This window comes from Symphalangus syndactylus, chromosome 17 (genome assembly GCF_028878055.3).
Source record: "Symphalangus syndactylus isolate Jambi chromosome 17, NHGRI_mSymSyn1-v2.1_pri, whole genome shotgun sequence".
NCBI lineage: Eukaryota > Metazoa > Chordata > Mammalia > Primates > Hylobatidae > Symphalangus > Symphalangus syndactylus.
In genome coordinates, this window is record NC_072439.2 from 10,269,138 (window position 1) to 10,288,447 (window position 19,310).

The following is a 19,310-nucleotide window of genomic DNA, read 5'->3' on the forward strand; positions in this document are numbered from 1 at the left end:
CTTGATCTCCTGACCTTGTGACGCGACCGCCTCGGCCTCCCAGAGTGCTGGGATTACAGGTGTGAGCCACCTCACGCGGCCTAATTTTTGTATTTTTAGTAGAGACGGGGTTTCACCATATTGGCCAGGCTGGTCTCAAACCCCTGACCTCAAGTGATCCACCTGCCTTGGCCTCCCAAAGTGCTGGGAACACAGACGTGAGCCACTGCGCCCAGCAGGCTTTTTTCTTCTATCAGTTTTCCACTTAACCATTTTAAAACCTATGAATCAGTGTCATTAAGCCCATTCGTGCTGTCGTACAACCGTCACCACTATCCATGTTCATACCTTTCTCATTCCCCCGGACGGAAACCGCACCCCGCACATGCCACTCCTCATCCCTCCAACCCCTGGCCCCCAGCACCCACGCATCCCCTTCCTGTCTCTCTGGATTGGCCTGTCCTGGACATCTCATAGAAATGGGGTCACACGGCCGGGCGCGGTGGCTCACGCTTGTAATCCCAGCACTTTGGGAGGCCGAGGCGGGCGGATCACGAGGTCAGGAGATCGAGACACGGTGAAATCCCGTCTCTACTAAAAAAATACAAAAAAAAAAAATTAGCTGGGCGTGGTGGCGGGCACCTGTAGTCCCAGCTACTCGGAGAGGCTGAGGCAGGAGAATGGCGTGAACCCGGGAGGCGGAGCTTGCAGTGAGCCGAGATTGCGCCACTGCACTCCAGCCTGGGCGACAGAGCGAGACTCCGTCTCAAAAAAAAAAAAAAAAAAGAAATGGGGTCACACGACCAGGCGCGGTGGCTCACACCTGTAATCCCCACACTTTGCGAGGCTAAGGCAGAAGGATCACAAGGTCAGCGGGTCGAGACCAGCCTGACCAACATGGTGAAACTCTGTCTCTACTAAAAATACAAAAATTAGGAGTGGTGGCTCATGCCTGTAATCCCAGCTACTCAGGAGGCTGAGGCAGGAGAATCGCTTGAACTCGGGTGGCGGAAGTTGCAGTGAGCCGAGATGGCGCCACTGCATTGCAGCCTGGGCAACAGGGTGAGACTCAGTCTCGGAAAAAAAAAAGAAATGGCTTCTCTCAGCATGACGTCCTCAAGGGGCATCTGAGCCATCGCCTGGGTCAGAGCCTCGCCCCTTTTCACGGCTGAGTCATGTTCCATGGTGGACGGGTCGCGCCGCGTTTGTCCCTCTATCTGGTGATGGGCGCCTGGGCTGCCTCTGCCTTTTCGCTGCTGTGGATCGAGCTGGTGTGAACACGGCGGAGTGGGCGTCGTCCGCAATTGAGCTGGTGTGAACATGGCGGAGTGGGCGTCGTCCGCAATTGAGCTGGTGTGAACATGGCGGAGTGGGCGTCGTCTTTGTTTTCATTTCTTTGGGTATAATCTTGGGGCGGGGAAGTGCTGGTAATTTTATGTCTTTTTAAGGAACCACCCGTGTTTGCTCGGAGTGGTTTTGATTTTCATTTTCTCGACAGCGAAAGGGCCGGGCATCTGTCTAGGTGGCCATTTGCTGACTCCCTATGACTTCCTGTGTGGACGCGGCACTCCCAGCACCGTGCCTGGCCGGCCATATGCAGGCCCTGAACCCACAGGCCCTTTTCTGCCAGAGCTTCCCAGGGAGAGTTTTGGGATCCACCCTGGGGACTTGGACCCTGACCGGTTGTATCTGGGAGTGGAAACGCCCTCTGGTCTCTTGTCCACGGGTATTTATCTTACGGAACGTCCTAATGGTGCCAAGTCCGGCTCGGCCGTTCCTCCCACCCTCTCGGTCTCCCCTGTGGCGCCAGCCCCGTCTCTGCTTCGCTTGCCTCCATCCTGTGTGGGCCCCACTTCCTCCTCTCTCCTAATGCGTGGAAGCCCCACTTCCTCCCCTCTCCTCCTGCGTGGACGCCCCACTTCCTCCCCTCTCCTCCTGCGTGGACGCCCCACTTCCTCCCCTCTCCTCCTGCGTGGACGCCCCACTTCCTCCCCTCTCCTCCTGCGTGGACGCCCCACTTCCTCCTCTCTCCTCCTGCGTGGACGCCCCACTTCCTCCTCTCTCCTCCTGTGTGGACGCCCCACTTCCTCCTCTCTCCTCCTGCGTGGACGCCCCACTTCCTCCTCTCTCCTCCTGCGTGGATGCCCCACTTCCTCCTCTCTCATCCTGGATGGATGCCTCACTTCCTCCTCTCTCCTCCTGCGTGGACGCCTCACTTCCTCCTCACTTCCTCCTCTCTCCTCCTGCGTGGATGCCCCACTTCCTCCTCACTTCCTCCTCTCTCCTCCTGCGTGGACGCCCCACTTCCTCCCCTCTCCTCCTGCATGGACGCCCCACTTCCTCCTCTCTCCTCCTGCGTGGACGCCCCACTTCCTCCTCTCTCCTCCTGTGTGGACACCTCACTTCCTCCTCTCTCATCCTGGATGGAGGCCCCATTTTCTCCTCTCTCCTCCTGCGTGGACACCTCACTTCCTCCCCCTCCTCCTGCGTGGACGCCTCACTTCCTCCCCTCTCCTCCTGTGTGGACACCTCACTTCCTCCTCTCTCATCCTGGATGGAGGCCCCATTTTCTCCTCTCTCCTCCTGCGTGGACACCTCACTTCCTCCCCCTCCTCCTGCGTGGACGCCTCACTTCCTCCCCTCTCCTCCTGCGTGGACACCTCACTTCCTCCCCTCTCCTCCTGCGTGGATGCCCCACTTCCTCCTCACTTCCTCCTCTCTCCTCCTGTGTGGACGCCTCACTTCCTCCTCTCTCCTCCTGCGTGGATGCCCCACTTCCTCTGGAAATGCAGCCAGTGCTGCCCTGGTTCAGTCTTCCTGTGGCCCCTGTGGATGCTCCCGCTTCTCAGTAAGGCATCTGGGGCCCTCACCTCCCAGCGTGAGCTGAGCATGGTTCATTTCCCACACTGGCTTCCCGCCTTCGCTCTCCCTGTGCGCGCCGCCATGCCTGGCCCTGCTGCTTCCCAGTGCCCCTCTGCACCCCAGCTCCTCTCTGCTCCTCCTCTCTCCTGTCTATTTTTTTAACGCCAACCTTGTGCCAGGCACATTGTCCCTCTCTGGTCATGTGAAGCATTTAATCTATTTTGAGCCACCTCTTGGGCCTTGTGAGGTCTCCTGCATCTTCAAGGACACGGGGTCAAAGCTGGGCCTGAGGAAGGGACCTGGGCTAGGGCAGCACAGTGGGCATTGGGCTCCCTCGGAGCTGGGTGGCCTTCCTGGGGGTGGGAGCCTGGTCCCCAGGGAGGAGTGCCCAGGGCTGGTCCCGCAGGCGCCCGGGGGGGAAGGCACCGGCCTGAGGTGTGGGCACCCTCGCCCCCAGGTTCTACTGGGACTTCACCATGCTGCTGTTCATGGTGGGAAACCTCATCATCATCCCAGTGGGCATCACCTTCTTCAAGGACGAGACCACCGCCCCGTGGATCGTGTTCAACGTGGTCTCGGACACCTTCTTCCTCATGGACCTGGTGTTGAACTTCCGCACCGGCATTGTGATCGAGGACAACACGGAGATCATCCTGGACCCCGAGAAGATCAAGAAGAAGTACCTGCGCACATGGTTCGTGGTGGACTTCGTGTCCTCCATCCCCGTGGACTACATCTTCCTTATCGTGGAGAAGGGCATCGACTCCGAGGTCTATAAGACGGCGCGTGCCCTGCGCATCGTGCGCTTCACCAAGATCCTCAGTCTCCTGCGGCTGCTGCGTCTCTCACGCCTGATCCGCTACATCCACCAGTGGGAGGAGGTGAGGTGGGGCGGGGCCAAGGCCGCAGGGGCGGGGCTATGAAGGTGCTGGGGTGGGGCTACAATGGTGCATGGGTGGGGCCAAGGCCCAGGGGCGGGGGCTATGAGAGATCTGGGTGGGGTCAAGGCCCCAGGGCGGGGGCTATGAGAGATCTGGGTGGGGTCAAGGCCCCAGGGCGGGGGCTATGAGAGATCTGGGTGGGGTCAAGGCCCCGGGGCAGGGGGGCTATGAGAGATCTGGGTGGGGTCAAGGCCCCAGGGGGGGGGCTATGAGAGATCTGGGTGGGGTCAAGGCCCCGGGGGGGGGGGCTATGAGAGATCTGGGTGGGGTCAAGGCCCCAGGGGTGGGGCTATGAGGGTGCAGGGGCAGGGCTGTGAGGGTTCTGGGGTGGAGCTACAATGGTGCAGTGGTAGGGCCAAGACAGCAGGGGTGGGGCTATCAGGGTGCTGAGCAGAGTCGAGGCAGCAGGGGCAGGGCTATGATGCTGCTGGGGTGGGGCCATGATATCTGGGTGGGGTCAAGGAGCATGGGCAGGGCTGTGAGGGTGCTGGGCGGGGTCAAGGCGTCAGGGCAGGGATATGCGGGTTGTGCTGGGGGGGTCAAGGTAGCAGGGGCGGGGCTAAGGGTTGTGCTGGGTGGGGTCAAGGCTGCAAGGGTGAGGCTATGAGGGTTGAGCTGTGTGGGGTCAGGCAGCAAGAGTGGGGCTATGAGGGTTGTGCTGGGGTGGGTTCAGACATCGGGGTGGGGCTATGAGGGTTGTGCTGGGGGGAATCAGGCAGCAGGGGTGGGGCTATGAGAGTTGTGCTGGGGGGGGGGATCAAGCAGCAGGGGTGGGGCTATGAGGGTTGTGCTGGGCGGGGTCAGGCAGCAGGGGCGGGGCTATGAGGGTTGTGATGGGGCAGAGTCAGACATCGGGGTGGGGAGCTGTGGATTTGGGGAGTGTCCTGGGGCAGGGGCTGTGGATTTGGGGGGGGGGGTCCTGCAGTAAGGGCTGTAGATTTGTGCGGGGGTCCTGGGGCGGGGGCTGTGGATTTGGGTAGGAGTCCTGGGGTGGGGGCTGTGGAGTGGGGGTCCTGGGGTGGGGGCTGTGGATTTGGGGTTGGGGCCGCAGGGTGGGGCGGGGGTCCTGGAGTGGGGGCTGTGGATTTGGGGTTAGGGGTCCTGGGATGGGGGCCATGGATTTGGGGGTGGGGGTCCTTGGGCGGGGCTGCAGGGTGGGGTGGGGTCCTGGGGTGGGGGCCGTGGATTTGGGGTTGGGGGTCCGGGGGTGGGGGTCCTGGGATGGGGGTGGTGGATTTGGGGTTGGGGGTCCTGGGGCGGGGCCTTGGATTTGGGGGACAGGGCCAGGAGCTCCCGCAGTGGGGGTGCATGGGGCTGGGGCTCTGAAGGTGGGGGGCCGGCAGGGCAGCGAGTAGGGTGGGCTCACGGCACCTTCCTGCAGATCTTCCACATGACCTATGACCTGGCCAGCGCGGTGATGCGGATCTGCAACCTCATCAGTATGATGCTGCTGCTCTGCCACTGGGATGGCTGCCTGCAGTTCCTGGTGCCCATGCTGCAGGACTTCCCACGCAACTGCTGGGTGTCCATCAACGGCATGGTGGTGAGCACCGTGGGTCCTGACGGAGGGGGACCCAGGCCCCCTTATCCCCCTTATCCCCCTTACAGAGGGGGGACCCAGGCCCCCTTATCCCCCTTACAGAGGGGTGAACCCAAGCCTTTCAGAGGTGGAGACAAGACCCCCCCCCTTATGGAGGGGAGGACTCAGGCCCTTACAGAGGTGGGGACCCAGGCCCCCTTATCCCCCTTATCCCCCTTATCCCCCTTACACGGGAAGACTCAGGCCTCTTTACAGAGGGGGACCCAGGACTGCAGCCCCGGCGCTGGCCCCTTAGTGTCCCTTGGGGCTGAAACAGCCACTTGGAACGTTTCAGGCCTGGGACCATCCATGGAGAGAAGTCGAGTGTGATTGTGATGAGTCCTGTCACCCAAACATCTGCTTAGTGCTTTTTCCAATGGATTTCGCTTTTAATTTACTTCCATTTATTATTATTATTTTATTTACTTACTTTTTTTAAGACTGAGTTTCACTCTGTCACCCAGGCTGGAGTGCAGTGGCACGATCTCGGCTCACCGCAAACCCCACCTCCCAGGGTTCAAGCAATTCTCTCGCCTCAGTCTCTCGAGTAGCTGGGATTACAGGCGCCCACCACCACACCTGGCTAATTTTAGTACTTTTAGTAGAGACGGGGTCTTGCCATGTTGGTCAGGCTGGTCTCAAACTCCTGACCTCAGGTGATCCACCCGCCTCGGCCTCCCAAAGTACTGGGATTATAGGGGTGAGCCACTGTGCCCAGCCTAATTACATACATTTATTCAAAAGAACAATTTAAGAGCTGGGCATGGTGGTGCTCACTTGTGGTCTCAGCTACTCAGGAGGCTGAGGGGGTTGGATCCCTTGTTTTTTGTTTTTTTGTTTTTTTGTTTTTTTTGAGATGGAATCTCGCTCTGTCTCCCAGGCTGGAGTGCAGTGGTGTGATCTCGGCTCACTGCAAGCTCCACCTCCGGGGTTCACGCCATTCTCCTGCCTCAGCCTCCCGACTAGCTGGGACTACAGGCGCCCGCCACCACGCCCGGCTAATTTTTTGTATGTTTAGTAGAGACGGCGTTTCACCATGTTAGCCAGGATGGTCTCGATCTCCTGACTTCGTGATCCGCCCGCCTCGGCCTCCCAAAATGTTGGGATTACAGGCGTGAGCCACCACGCCCGGCCTGGTTGGTTCCCTTGAGCCCAGAAGTTGAGGCTGCAGTGAGCCATGATTGTACCATTGCACCCCAGCCTGGGCCACAGAGCAAGACCTGATCTCTAACAACTAAAGAAAAATTTACATCATAGCCCTGAAATGGGAAAATGGTATCACATGCCAAAGAAATAATAAATGGGCCAGGCATGGCTGCTCACGCCTGTAATCCCAGCACTTTGGGAGGCCGAGGAGGGCGATCACCTGAGGTCAGGAGTTGGAGACCAGCCTGACCAACATGCTGAAACCCTGTCTCTACTAAAAATACAAAAATTAGCCAGGCGTGGTGGCACGCACCTGTAATTCCAGCTACTGTAGAGGCTGAGGCAGGAGAATCACTTGAACCCAGGAGCAGAGGTTGCAGTGAGCTGAGATCGCACCACTGCACTCCAGCCTGGGCAACAGAGGCAGACTTCGTCTCAAAAAAATAAAAATAAGTAAAAGCAAAAGGAATGGGCCGGGCGTGGTGACTCACGCCTGTAATGCTGTCACTTTGGGAGGCCGAGGCAGGCGGATCACGAGGTTAGGAGTTTGAGACCAGCCTGACCAACATGGAGAGAACCCGTCTCTACTGAAAATACAAAACTAGCTGGGCATGGTGGCGCGCGCCTGTAATCCCAGCTACTCGAGAGTCTGAGGCAGGAGAATCGCTTGAACCTGGGAACGGAGGTTGCCGTGAGCCGAGATCGTGCCACTGCACTCCAGCCTGGGCCACAAGAGCGAAACTCTGTCAAAAAAAAAAAAAAAAAAAAATGGAATAATAAATGAAGTTAGGTCCCAGATACCCCTTGCTTCGTGGCTGAGATGTGCTGACTCTTTAGAAGGGTTAGCTATGGGAGCCCTCGGCTGTTAGAGCCAGGTTAGTGCCCAGTGAGCCTCTGTCCCTGCCTGGGGAGTGCTGTGCCCCAGCCTCCAGCCGCATATGGGACTTGGGACGTGTTTGGGTTGGACACAAAGCAGGTGGGCATTGATGGGGTCAGGAGCTACAGAGGGAAGACCCGCCAGTGCCCCTCCCCAGAGCCTGGCACAGCTGCCCAGGCTGAGGCAGCCCATTGTCCGGCTGCCACCCGCACATGTGGTCCCATTTCCTGAACAGAGCCCCATGGCCCCCCTTTCCCAGCTGGGTCAACTGAGGACTTGGTGCAGCAGGACCTCCTGCGCCGGCCTCATGTCTCCGCCCGCCCTGCCCCTCTGCTCTGGCCCACATGCTCCCTGGAACTTTCGTCCCCTCTTGACCTCACAGATGTTCTGATCTCAGAGGCTGCAAAAGGCGGGATCCAGACTCTCGCCCTTGGGGTCGCAGTTTCCCCAGGAGTGAAGCGGGCGGGTAGCATCAGCCCTGGCCCTACTGCCGACTCACTGTGACAAGTGTGCAAACCATGTCATCCACCTGGGTCTCCGTTTCTCGTGGTTACCTCTGATCATGGGGAGCTCACCACCTCCAGTGCTTGGGGGAGGGTGGGTGCTGGGCCCTTGAGGACCGAGGGCACCCGGGGCGTGAGCACCTGCCCACTAGCACCCCTCCTGGTGGCCTTGCAGAACCACTCCTGGAGCGAACTGTATTCCTTCGCACTCTTCAAGGCCATGAGCCACATGCTGTGCATTGGGTACGGCCGGCAGGCGCCGGAGAGCATGACGGACATCTGGCTGACCATGCTCAGCATGATCGTGGGGGCCACCTGCTATGCCATGTTCATCGGCCACGCCACTGCCCTCATCCAGTCGCTGGACTCCTCGCGGCGCCAGTACCAGGAGAAGGTCTGAGGGAGGCGGGCCCTGGCCTGGGTTCTCATGGGGGAGGCAGGCCTGGATCTGGGGTTTGAGAGTCAGGCCAGGCCGTGGGGTCTGATGGAGGGAGGCAGGCCCAGTCCTGGGGTCTGAGGCGGGAGGGAGGCCTTGCCCTGGGGTCTGTAGGCAGAGGTAGTCCTTGTCCTGGGGTCTGAGGTGGGAGGAAGGCCCGGCCCCGGGGTCTGAGGTGGGAGGAAGGCCCGGCCCCGGGGTCTGAGGGGAGAGACAGGCCCGGCCCCGGGGTCTGAGGGGAGAGACAGGCCCGGCCCCGGGGTCTGAGGTGGGAGGAAGGCCCGGCCCCGGGGTCTGAGGGGAGAGACAGGCCCGGCCCCGGGGTCTGAGGGGAGAGACAGGCCCGGCCCCGGGGTCTGAGGGGAGAGACAGGCCCGGCCCCGGGGTCTGAGGGGAGAGGCAGACTGGGCCGTCCACCCAGCTCCAAGTGGCGTGCTCAGGGCAGAGACAGCGTGATGGGGAGTAGGGACCCTGGGGGTTTGTGGCTGTGATTAGGAGGAGGAACAGAAACGTCTCCAGCCGGTGGTGAGAGGCTCTGACCCTGTGACAGGGAGGGAGGTCCGGGGCCTGGAGATGGACGTGGGGTGGGGGCTGGGGAGGGGATGCAGGCTGGGCAGGAGGGGGCTGAGTTGGGATCAGGGCAAGTCAGGGTCAGTCTTTGGACATCAGGAAGCCCCTGGGGCTGAAAGGGGGATGCGGGGGAACCTGGAGCGAGAGCAGGAGAGATGGGCATCGCCAGGAGGCTGGGCCCACCTGGGGGTCTCTAGGCCGGCTCAGGACGGGGCTGGGGTGGGGAAGGGCCTGGCGGGGTCTGAGAGACCTGGGGGTTGCTTCAGGACACGCTGGTGGCCGGCAGTCAGGGCCAGGCTTCAGGGAGAGCAAGGCTGCCCCACTGCTTAGACGCGGCCTCTGGCCTGCAGCGTGCACTGGGCTAATCCTAGGCTTGGCTGCGGAGGGGACACGGGGGAGCTGGGAGGGGTGGAGGGAGATCAGGATTGGCCCCATGGCAGCCCCTGGAGTTGGGCCTCATGCTCTGCTGTGTGCCTCAGTTTCCCTGTGTGAGGCGGCTGGCTGGTCCTGGCTGGGAGCCAAGCGCCCCCCTCTCCCGCGCCCCGAGCAGTGGCTGGCAGGGTCGGCTGGGTCAGCTGGGCCCCGTGCCAGGCGCCCGGCTGTCCGGAAGCCACGGGCCTCACACCCAAACATAAGCTGGTGCCACCACCCGCCCGCCGTCACGGGTTCTGCTGAGCTCAAGGCAGCTGCGGTCAGGCGGGGCTGGGGCGGAAGTGAGGCTGGAGCTGCCGGGGGGGCACCGTCCTGGGGACAGCAGGGCCTGGCACCCCCACCCGGCACCCATACTCCCTTCCCTTCTCAGGAGGGGCTGACCTGGTGGTTTCCGGAAAGATCATCAGGGAGGGGCCAGAGCCCCCGCAGGGTTGGAGGCCCTGGGAAGGGGATCCTGTGTGTCAGGCCCTCATAGAGTCAGGTGCCCACCCATTCCTCAGGGATGGGGTTGCTAGATAAAATTCAGGGCACCGGGCCTGGCGCAGTGGCTTGTGCCTGTAATCCTGGCACTTCGGGAGGCTGAGACAGGCCGATCACCTGAGGTTAGGAGTTTAAGACCAGCCTGAGCAACACGGCGAGACCTCATCTCTACAAAAAATAAAAAAATTAGCAGAGCATGGTGGTGCACACCTGTAATCCCCCCTACTCAGGAGGCTGAGGTGGGAGGATAGCTTGAGGCCAGAGGCTCAAAAAAAAAAAAAAAAAAATTCAGGTTACATAGTTACATCTGAATTTCAGAGAAACACCAAATTTTCTTAGGATATGTCAAATATTACAAGGATATACTTGCACTAAACGTTGTTCTTATTTTTCTGCAATTCAACTTTTTTATTTATTTGTTTTGTTCCTTTGTTTTTGAGATGGAGTTTCCCTCTGTTGCCCAGGCTGGAGTGCAGTGGCACAATCTCGGCTCACTGCAGCCTCCGCCTCCCGGGTTCAAGCGATTCTCCTGCCTCAGCCTCCTGAGTAGCTGGGATTACAAGCACCCACCACCACACCCGGCTAATTTTTGTATTTTTAGTAGAGATGGGGTTTTACCATGTTGGCCAGGCTGGTCTTGAACTCCTGACCTCAAGTGATCCACCCACCTCCTCCTCCTAAAGTGCTGGGATTACAGGCGTGAGCCACCACGCCCGGCCTGCAATTCAACTTTAAATGGAGTTGAACTTTATCCACCAACCCTGCCCCTGTTAATTAATATTATTTTAGAATTATTTAGGATATCAATATCAATTATTCAGAATGTTAATTAAGAATTGGCTTGGCCAGGTGAGGTGGCTCACACCTGTAATCCCAGCACTTTGGGAGGCCGAGGCGGGAGGATCCCTTGAGCCCAGGAGTTCAAGACCAGCCTGTGCAATATGGCGAGACCTCATCTCCACAAAAAAAACAAAAGAATCAGCAAGGTGTGGTGGCGTACAACTGTAGTCCCTGCTACTCAGGAGGCTGAGGTGGGAGGATTGCTTGAGCCCAGAGGTGGAGGCTGCAGTGAGCTGTGATTGTACCACTGCCCTCCAGCCTGGGCAACAGAGCGCGACTGTCTCAGAAAAAAAAAAATGAATTGAGTTTATCATTGAAACGAATTGAACTCTGATTTAAATAGAAGCATGTTTATTTGCTCTTGTTGAATCTGGCGGCCCCTGTGTGTGGCGGAGGCCTGTCTCCCAGCTGCGGGCGGGGGCTGTGTCTGACCCAGCCCTGACTCCCCACAGTACAAGCAGGTGTGAAGGCCTGTCTCCCCGCCATAGGCCGGGGGGCTGTCTGACCCACAAGCAGGTGCCTGTGTACCTGCTGCAGGCTGGGGGCAGTGTCTGACCCAGCGTCGCCTCCTCCCCACAGTACAAGCAGGTGCCCGTGTGCCCGCTGCAGGCCGGGGGCGGTGTCTGACCCAGCCTCGCCTCCTCCCCACAGTACAAGCAGGTGGAGCAGTACATGTCCTTCCACAAGCTGCCGGCCGACTTCCGCCAGAAGATCCACGACTACTACGAGCACCGTTACCAGGGCAAGATGTTCGACGAGGACAGCATTCTGGGCGAGCTCAACGGGCCCCTTCGGGAGGTGAGGCGGGCGCCGGGCGGGCGGGAGGCAGCCTCGGGCACAGGGCCGGCCAACCCCTCCTGGAGCCCATCAGCCGGTCCCTGAGGGAGGCGCGGTGCCTCGGCTGCAGCAGGAGGCACTCGAGCTAGACCTGTGTACACACCCTCCCCGCCCCGTGAGCCTCTGCACCCCCAGGACCCCGGCCACCCCCGCCTTGCTTCCCGCTGCCCCCTTAGCCGACCTGCCTGGGTCTGTGCCCGACAGGGCGGGGCAGAAGCAGGGCAGGGTGGGGAGGGAGGAGCCGCAGAGGCCCCGCTGAGCACCAGGCACTGGGGGCAGTGAGGCTGACTGGAGCGGGTTTAACTCCCAGCTCTGTTCCTGCAGCCTGGGTGACCCTGGGCAAGTTTCCCGGGGCTGCGGGAACAAATACCCACAGGCTGAGTGGCTTGAATGGCAGAGATTCGGCCTCCCGCCGTCCTGGAGGCCGGAAGCCCAATATCAAGGCGTGGGCCGGGCCGCGCTATCCCCAGAGCCCCTGGGGGGGGATCCTTCCTGCCTCTTCCGGCGTCTGGGGCTCCAGGCGCCCTCGGCTTGCAGATTCATCTCCCTGATCTCTGCCTCCATCTGTTCACAGCCCTCTCCCCTGTGTGTGTCTGTCTCTTCTTGTAAATTCATCCGTCGTTGGATCAGGGCCCACCCGGTTCCTCGTGGCCTCTCTAACTGGGTCACATCTGCAAAGACCCTATTTCCACATAAGGTCCTATTCACAGGAACCGGGGGTCAGGATGTCAGCCTGTCTTTCTGGGAGATGTAGTTCAACCCACAACACGCATCAAGCAGTTATTGAGCACCGACTGCGTGCCCTGCTGTGTGCTTTGAAGGTCCCACCCTCAGGAAGCGGGGCCTAGGGAAGGCGGCCGTGATCACGCAGGCGGCAGAGAGCAGCTCTGGGAAGCGGGGAGAGATGAGGACGGGGAGGCGACATCAGAGCAAGGCCACGTGTGAGCCGGGCAGGGTGTCCCCGGTATAGCACCTGGCTCGGGGAGAGGCCCCGAGGAGGGGCTGGAGGAGTTGGGCGAGGAGGCGGGAAGGACCGGCCTGACACTAGGGACCTTGGGCCCCGGGAATGCTTCTGGGGGGCACGTACACCCATTGCTCCCAGAAGGCACACACTGCGGTTCGCTTCGCGGAAAATGTTTAATTGCATTTGATGACTGTGGTTTTTATTCATTGGTTTGTAGAGATACAACACTCAGACCACAGAATGCATAAAATGCGGTGGCTTTTAGTATTAACAGAGTGGTGCGCCGGACACCACAAGCTAACTCCAGAACGTTCTCATGGGTCCAGAAGGAGGCCTGGGCTGTTAATCACCAGCTCACTCCCCATCCCCAGCCCCTGGCAACCCACACTACTTAGTCATTACTGAGGTGTTCAGGAGTTGCAAAGTCAAATCTTTAAACCCACATATGGCCGGGCGCGGTGGCTCACGCCTGTAATCCCAGCACTTTGGGAGGCTGAGGCGGGCAGATCACCTGAGGTCGGAAGTTCGAGACCAGCCTGGCCAACATGGTGAAACCCTGTCTCTACTAAAAATACAAAATTAGCTGGGCGTGGTGGCGGGTGCCTGTAATCCCAGCTACTCGCCTGAGTCAAGAGAATCACTTGAACCCGGGAGGCAGAGGTTGCAGACAGCCGAGATCGTGCCACTGCACTCCAGCCTGGGCAACACAGTGAGACTCCGTCCATCTCAAAAAAACAAAAACAACCGCATATATTCAGAGAAGACTGGCTCTGTCCTGTGCCTGTTCCTCTACCCAGTTTCCTGTGTTGGACTCCACTTTAGTTTTTTTTTTTTTTTTTTTTTTTTGAGATGAAGTCTCGCTCTGTTGCCCAGGCTGGAGTGCAGTGGCACGATCTCGTCCCACTGCAACCTCTGCCTCCCGGGTTCAAGCAATTCTCCTCCCTCAGCCTCCTGAGTAGCTGGGATTACAGGTGCCCACCACCACACCTGGCTAATGTTTGTATTTTTAGTAGGGACGGGGTTTCACCATATTGGTCAGGCTGGTCTTGAACTCTTGACCTCAGGTGATCTGCCTGCCTCAGCCTCCCAAAGTGCCAGGATTACAGGCACGAGCCACCGTTCCTGGCCTGTTTTTCCTTTTAAGATAAACGCATGCAGATACCCACTGCCCGCTGTCCTCCTGGCTGAGGCACCTGTCTGTGCTTCTGGTCTTTGTGGGGTGAGCTCCGCATACGTGCTGAACCAGGGCCCGTGCGTCCGGATTCGCTGGGTTGGATCCAGATTCCCTCAGGGCTTGCGCCATTCTGCGGGCTCGGTGGCTGTGAGGGGTCACCTGTGCCTGGCTGAGGAAGGCGCAATCTCCCTGGGTTAGAAATGGCTCATGCCTGTAATCCCAGCACTTTGGGAGGCCGAGACAGGCGGATCACTTGAGGTCAGGAGTTCAAGACCAGTCTGGCCAACATGGTGAAACCCCATCTCTACTAAAAATACAAAAATTAGCCGAGCGTGGTGCTGGGTGCCTGTAATCCCAGCTACTCGGGAGGCTGATGCAGGAGAATCACTTGAACCCAAGAGGTGGAGCTTTCAATGAGCTGAGATCGTGCCACTGCACTCCAGCCTGGGCAACAGAGTGAGACTGTCAAAAAATAAAAAAAAATGCCAGGCGTGGTGGCGGGCGCCTGTAGTCCCAGCTACTCGGGAGGCTGAGGCAGGAGAATGGCGTGAACCCAGGAGGTGGAGGTTGCAGTGAACCGAGATCACCCCACTGCACTCCAACCTGGGCAACAGAGCGAGACTCCATTTCAAAAAAAAAAGTGCCAAAAAGTGCCCCACGTCATCAGGGCACAGCTCGATAGCTGGTTCCTAAAGTGAACGTGGTGTAACCACCACACTGAACGAAACTGGAACAGTCTTGCCATTCTTAGAAGCTGCCTTGCTAAGGGGAATTGCCCTGACTTCCCATACCATCGATTCATCTCCAGGCCCTTGGTTTTGATGTTGATTTTTCAAAAATCACCTGATAGTTTGACCAAATGTAGCTTTCCGCTGATTGTGTGTGTGTGTGTGTGTGTGTGTGTGTGATGGAGTCTTGCTCTGTCGCCCAGGCTCCAGTGCAGCTGCGTGATCTTGGTTCACTGGAACCTCCTCCCGAGTTCAAGAGACTCATGCCTCAGCCTCCTGAGTAGCTGGGATTACAGGCACCTGCCACCATGCCCAGCTAATTTATGTATTTTCAGTAGAGATTGGGTTTCACCATATTGGCCAGGCTGGTCTCCAACTCCTGACCTCAGGTGATCCACCCACCTTGGCCTCCCAGAGTGCTGGGATTACAGATGTGAGCCACTGTGCCTTTTTTTTTTTTTTTTTTTTAAAGAGTCAGGGTCTTGTTCATGCAGGCTGGAGGGCAGTGGTGTGGGGATCACGGCTCACTGCAACCTCGACTTCCTGGGGTCAAGTTATCTTGCTGCCTCAGCATCCTGAATAGCTGAGAGTAGGTGCCCACCAGCACGCCTGGCTTTTTTTTATTTTTTTTTTTCTTTTTCGGTACAGACGGGGGTCTTAGTGTGTTGCCCAGGCTGGTCTGGAACTCCTGGGCTCAAGCGATTCTCCCGCCTCAGGCTCCGAAAATGCTGAGATCACAGACGTGAGCCCCCGCACCCGGCCTTCTTTCCGGCGCTCCTGTCTACAGCTGCCCCTCTTGGTCCCATTGTGTTGGCGGATGTCGCCAATATGGTGTCAGACAGCGAAGGAGCAGTGGGCGTTTTTTCTTTCTCCCGTCCTTGGTGGCAGCAGCTCGGTCCGGCTGCGGGGCTGAGTCCGTCTCTCAGACAAGGAAATTGGGGTCCAAGAGGTGAACCGGTCCCAGAGGCCGGGCGAGGGGGAAGTGGGAGTGGGATCCACAGCGGACCCAGCCCCGCCTCCCCCCTGCAGGAGATCGTCAACTTCAACTGCCGGAAGCTGGTGGCCTCCATGCCGCTGTTCGCCAATGCTGACCCCAACTTCGTCACGGCCATGCTGACCAAGCTCAAGTTCGAGGTCTTCCAGCCGGGTGACTACATCATCCGCGAAGGCACCATCGGGAAGAAGATGTACTTCATCCAGCACGGCGTGGTCAGCGTGCTCACTAAGGGCAACAAGGAGATGAAGCTGTCCGATGGCTCCTACTTCGGGGGTGAGCTTGAGGGGGTCGCACTGGGTGGGGGGGGACACGCGACCCCCACAGTATGCAGAGCCAGGGGCTGCGGGCTGGGCTGGGGCAGGCAGCAGGGACAGCCTGGGTGGGAAGCGCCCACGCTGGCTGAGGTGCAGAGGCCGGGCCGTGTGCCTGGGCGGGGAGGGCCGCGGTGCCCGCCTCGTCCACACGCTGAGGACCCCCCTGCCCGCCATGTGCAGAGATCTGCCTGCTCACCCGGGGCCGCCGCACGGCGAGCGTGCGGGCCGACACCTACTGCCGCCTCTATTCGCTGAGCGTGGACAACTTCAACGAGGTGCTGGAGGAGTACCCCATGATGCGGCGCGCCTTCGAGACGGTGGCCATCGACCGCCTGGACCGCATCGGTGAGCGGGCCGGGGGTGTGGCCGGGCCGGGAGGGGTGTGGCCGGGGCGGGAGGGGTGTTGCTGAGGCTGCGGGGGCGTGGCTCGGACAGTGGCGGGGGGGGGGGGAGGGGTGTGGCTGAGGCCGCGGGGGCGTGGCTTGGACAGTGGCGGGGGGAGGGGCGTGGCTGAGGCCGCAGGGGCGTGGCTGTGGTATCAGGGGCATGGTTGGGGCAGAGACGTGGCCAAGGCATCAGAAGTGTGGCCATGGCATCAGTGGCGTGGCTGGGGAAGGGCAGCGGCTGGCGGCTCCTAGGACCCCTTTGGGTCTACAGGCTGATTTTCTGATCTATTGTCCTACTTTGGCCAGAGGCAGCCTGTTTCCCAAGGGAGGGAATGCATGGGGTGTTTGCGGTTGTGCCGAATGCTTGATGACCACCTGCTATGTGCTGGGGGTGTGGGGGACAGACCGGGGGGCCGACTCAGACTCCCAGGGAGACTTATGGACTGGTGATGAAATCACACACAACCGGGCTGTGTGCCAGCAGGGGAGGTGGGGCCGGTGGGCTTCCCTGAGTTGGGAATGCAGAGTGGAGACCAGGGTAAGGGATGCTATGTGGAAAGGGGGAGGAAGGTGTGTTCGTGGACTGGACACAGCATGTCCCAAGGCCCTGAGGTGGACACAGCATGTCCCAAGGCCCTGAGGTGGAAAGGAGGCCTAGAGTGCAGAGAGCTAGGGAGGCCTGGAGGAGGCTGGGGAGAAAGGGGAGGCCAGACACACAGGGCCCAGTGGGCAGCAGGGAGAGTTTAGACTAAACCAGGAGCATCACGGAGCCATGGAGTGTTCTAGGTGGGTGGAGACCTAGTGAGATTGTATCCGCCAAGGCGGGCCATGTCCAGGAGGGAGACGGTGACCTGGCCTCTGGGGGGGCAGTCTCTGGGGCAGGGAGGGGCAGAGCCCTGATGACTGGATGTAGGTGCCGGGGAGATGGCGGCCCGTGCTGCTGTTGGTGGGAATGGGAATGAAGACCATGGCTGAAACACAGGACAGGGGCGAGGGAGTGGTGTCAGGGAGCTCCCCAGTGTACAGTAGGAAGCACTCAACAACTTGCTCTATACAGTGAGTATGCAACACATTCCTGAATATTAGGTGCTTGGATTATACCTTCTGTATACAGCAGGTGCTCAGCACAGGCTGTGTACAGGCAGGTGTTCTCGTTATGCTTCTGGCACACTGGAGGCACTCATTATATAATCAGCCTATACAAATGGTACACGTGCATACTTGCTGTACAGTGATACCTGCTCCATGTACACAACAGGCATTAAATACCTGCTTGCTGCCAGGCGCGGTGGCTCACGCCTGTAGTCCCAGCACTTTCGGAGGCCGAGGCGGGCAGATCACGAGGTTAGGAGGTCGTGACCATCCTGGCTAACACGGTGAAACCCCGTCTCTACTAAAAAAATACAAAAACTTAGCCGGGCATGGTGGCGGGCGCCTGTAGTCCCAGCTACTCGGGAGGATGAGGCAGGAGAATGGTGTGAACCCGGAAGGTGGACCTTGCAGTGAGCCGAGATCCTGCCACTGCACCCCAGCCTGGGTGACAGAGCAAGACTCCCTCTCAAAAACAAAACAAAAACCCTGCTTTCTGTATGCAGGTGCTTCATGCATGCTGGCTGTGCATAGCACTTGCTCAGCCTGTATGCAGCAGGTACTCCATATCCATACTATAGGCAAGAGATACTACATGTGTGCTTATTGCATACAGTAGGTGCTAAATGCATGCTAGCTCTACACTGCAAGCACTTTGTGCGCACCCGCTGTGTAGAGTAGGTGCTCGATGCCTGCTGTACGCAGCAGGCGCTCCCTGTGCACACGCTAACGCCCCCTCTCCTGCAGGCAAGAAGAATTCCATCCTCCTGCACAAGGTGCAGCATGACCTCAACTCGGGCGTATTCAACAACCAGGAGAACGCCATCATCCAGGAGATCGTCAAGTACGACCGCGAGATGGTGCAGCAGGCCGAGCTGGGTCAGCGCGTGGGCCTCTTCCCGCCGCCGCCGCCGCCGCAGGTCACCTCGGCCATCGCCACGCTGCAGCAGGCCGTGGCCATGAGCTTCTGCCCGCAGGTGGCGCGGCCGCTCGTGGGGCCGCTGGCGCTCGGCTCGCCGCGCCTCGTGCGCCGCCCGCCCCCGGGGTCCGCACCTGCTGCCGCCTCACCAGGGCCCCCGCCACCCGCCAGCTCCCCGGGCGCGCCCGCCAGCCCCCGGGCACCGCGGACCTCGCCCTACGGCGGCTTGCCCGCCGCCCCCCTTGCTGGGCCCACCCTGCCCGCGCGCCGCCTGAGTCGCGCATCGCGCCCACTGTCCGCCTCGCAACCCTCGCTGCCCCACGGTGCGCCCGGCCCCGCGGCCTCCACACGCCCGGCCAGCAGCTCCACACCGCGCCTGGGGCCCACGCCCGCTGCCCGGGCCGCCGCGCCCAGCCCGGACCGCAGGGACTCGGCCTCACCCGGCGCCGCCGGCGGCCTGGACCCCCAGAACTCCGCGCGCTCGCGCCTCTCATCCAACTTGTGACCCTCGCGAACCGCCCCGTGCGCCCAGGCGGGCCGGGGGCGGGGCCGTCATCCAGACCAAAGCCATGCCATTGCGCTGCCCCGGCCGCCAGCCCGCCAGAAGCCATAGACAAGACGTAGGTAGCCGTAGTTGGACGGACGGACGGGCCGGGCCGGCGGGGCAGCCTCCTCCGCGCCGCCGGCCGTCCCCCCTCATCGCCCTGCGCCCACCCTCATCGCCCCTGCCCCCGGCGGCGGCCTCGCGTGCGAGGGGGCTCCCTTCACCTCGGTGCCTCAGTTCCCCCAGCTGTAAAACAGGGACGGGGCGGCCCAGTGGCTGAGAGGAGCCGGCTGTGGCGCCCCACCCGCCCCCCGCCCTCTAGGTGGCCCGCCGTCCGATGAGGATCGTTTTTTTAAGTGCAATACTTGGCCCGCCGGCTTCCCGCTGCCCCCATCGCGCTCACGCAATAACCGGCCCGGCCCCCGTCCACGCGCGTCCCACGGTGCCCTTGGGGAGCAGCACCCCCTGCTCCCTCCAGCACTGGCACCGAGGGGCGAGCCTGGCTGTGCAGGGCGCGGGGGCGAGGCTGGGGTCCCGCCGCCGTGATGAATGTACTGACGAGCCGAGGCAGCAGTGCCCCCACCGTGGCCCCCCACGCCCCATTAACCCCCACACCCCCATTCCGCGCAATAAATGACAGCATTGGCCCCGAGCCTGGCCGCGTATGATTGCTCGGGACCCGCAGGGCAAGCACGCTCCCTGAAGACAGCAGC

At 60.4% G+C, this 19,310-nt stretch overlaps 1 protein-coding gene across 2 annotated transcripts in view; it reads left to right on the plus strand.

Annotated features, from left to right (window-relative positions):
• Positions 1-19,247, plus strand: part of HCN2 (hyperpolarization activated cyclic nucleotide gated potassium and sodium channel 2) — a 31,034-nt gene extending 11,787 nt beyond the window's left edge. Inside the window, exons 2-8 of one of the 2 annotated variants that reach the window (XM_055247623.2) lie at positions 3,299-3,722; positions 5,164-5,325; positions 8,063-8,281; positions 11,297-11,443; positions 15,378-15,618; positions 15,840-16,004; positions 17,882-19,247. In XM_055247623.2, coding sequence (XP_055103598.1) covers positions 3,299-3,722; positions 5,164-5,325; positions 8,063-8,281; positions 11,297-11,443; positions 15,378-15,618; positions 15,840-16,004; positions 17,882-18,558 — 2,035 coding nt within the window. In that variant the 3' untranslated portion in view covers positions 18,559-19,247. The remainder of the gene's footprint in view (positions 1-3,298; positions 3,723-5,163; positions 5,326-8,062; positions 8,282-11,296; positions 11,444-15,377; positions 15,619-15,839; positions 16,005-17,881) is intronic. The other variant, XM_055247624.2, reaches the window with a different exon arrangement.
• Positions 19,248-19,310: the final 63 nt, after the last annotated feature.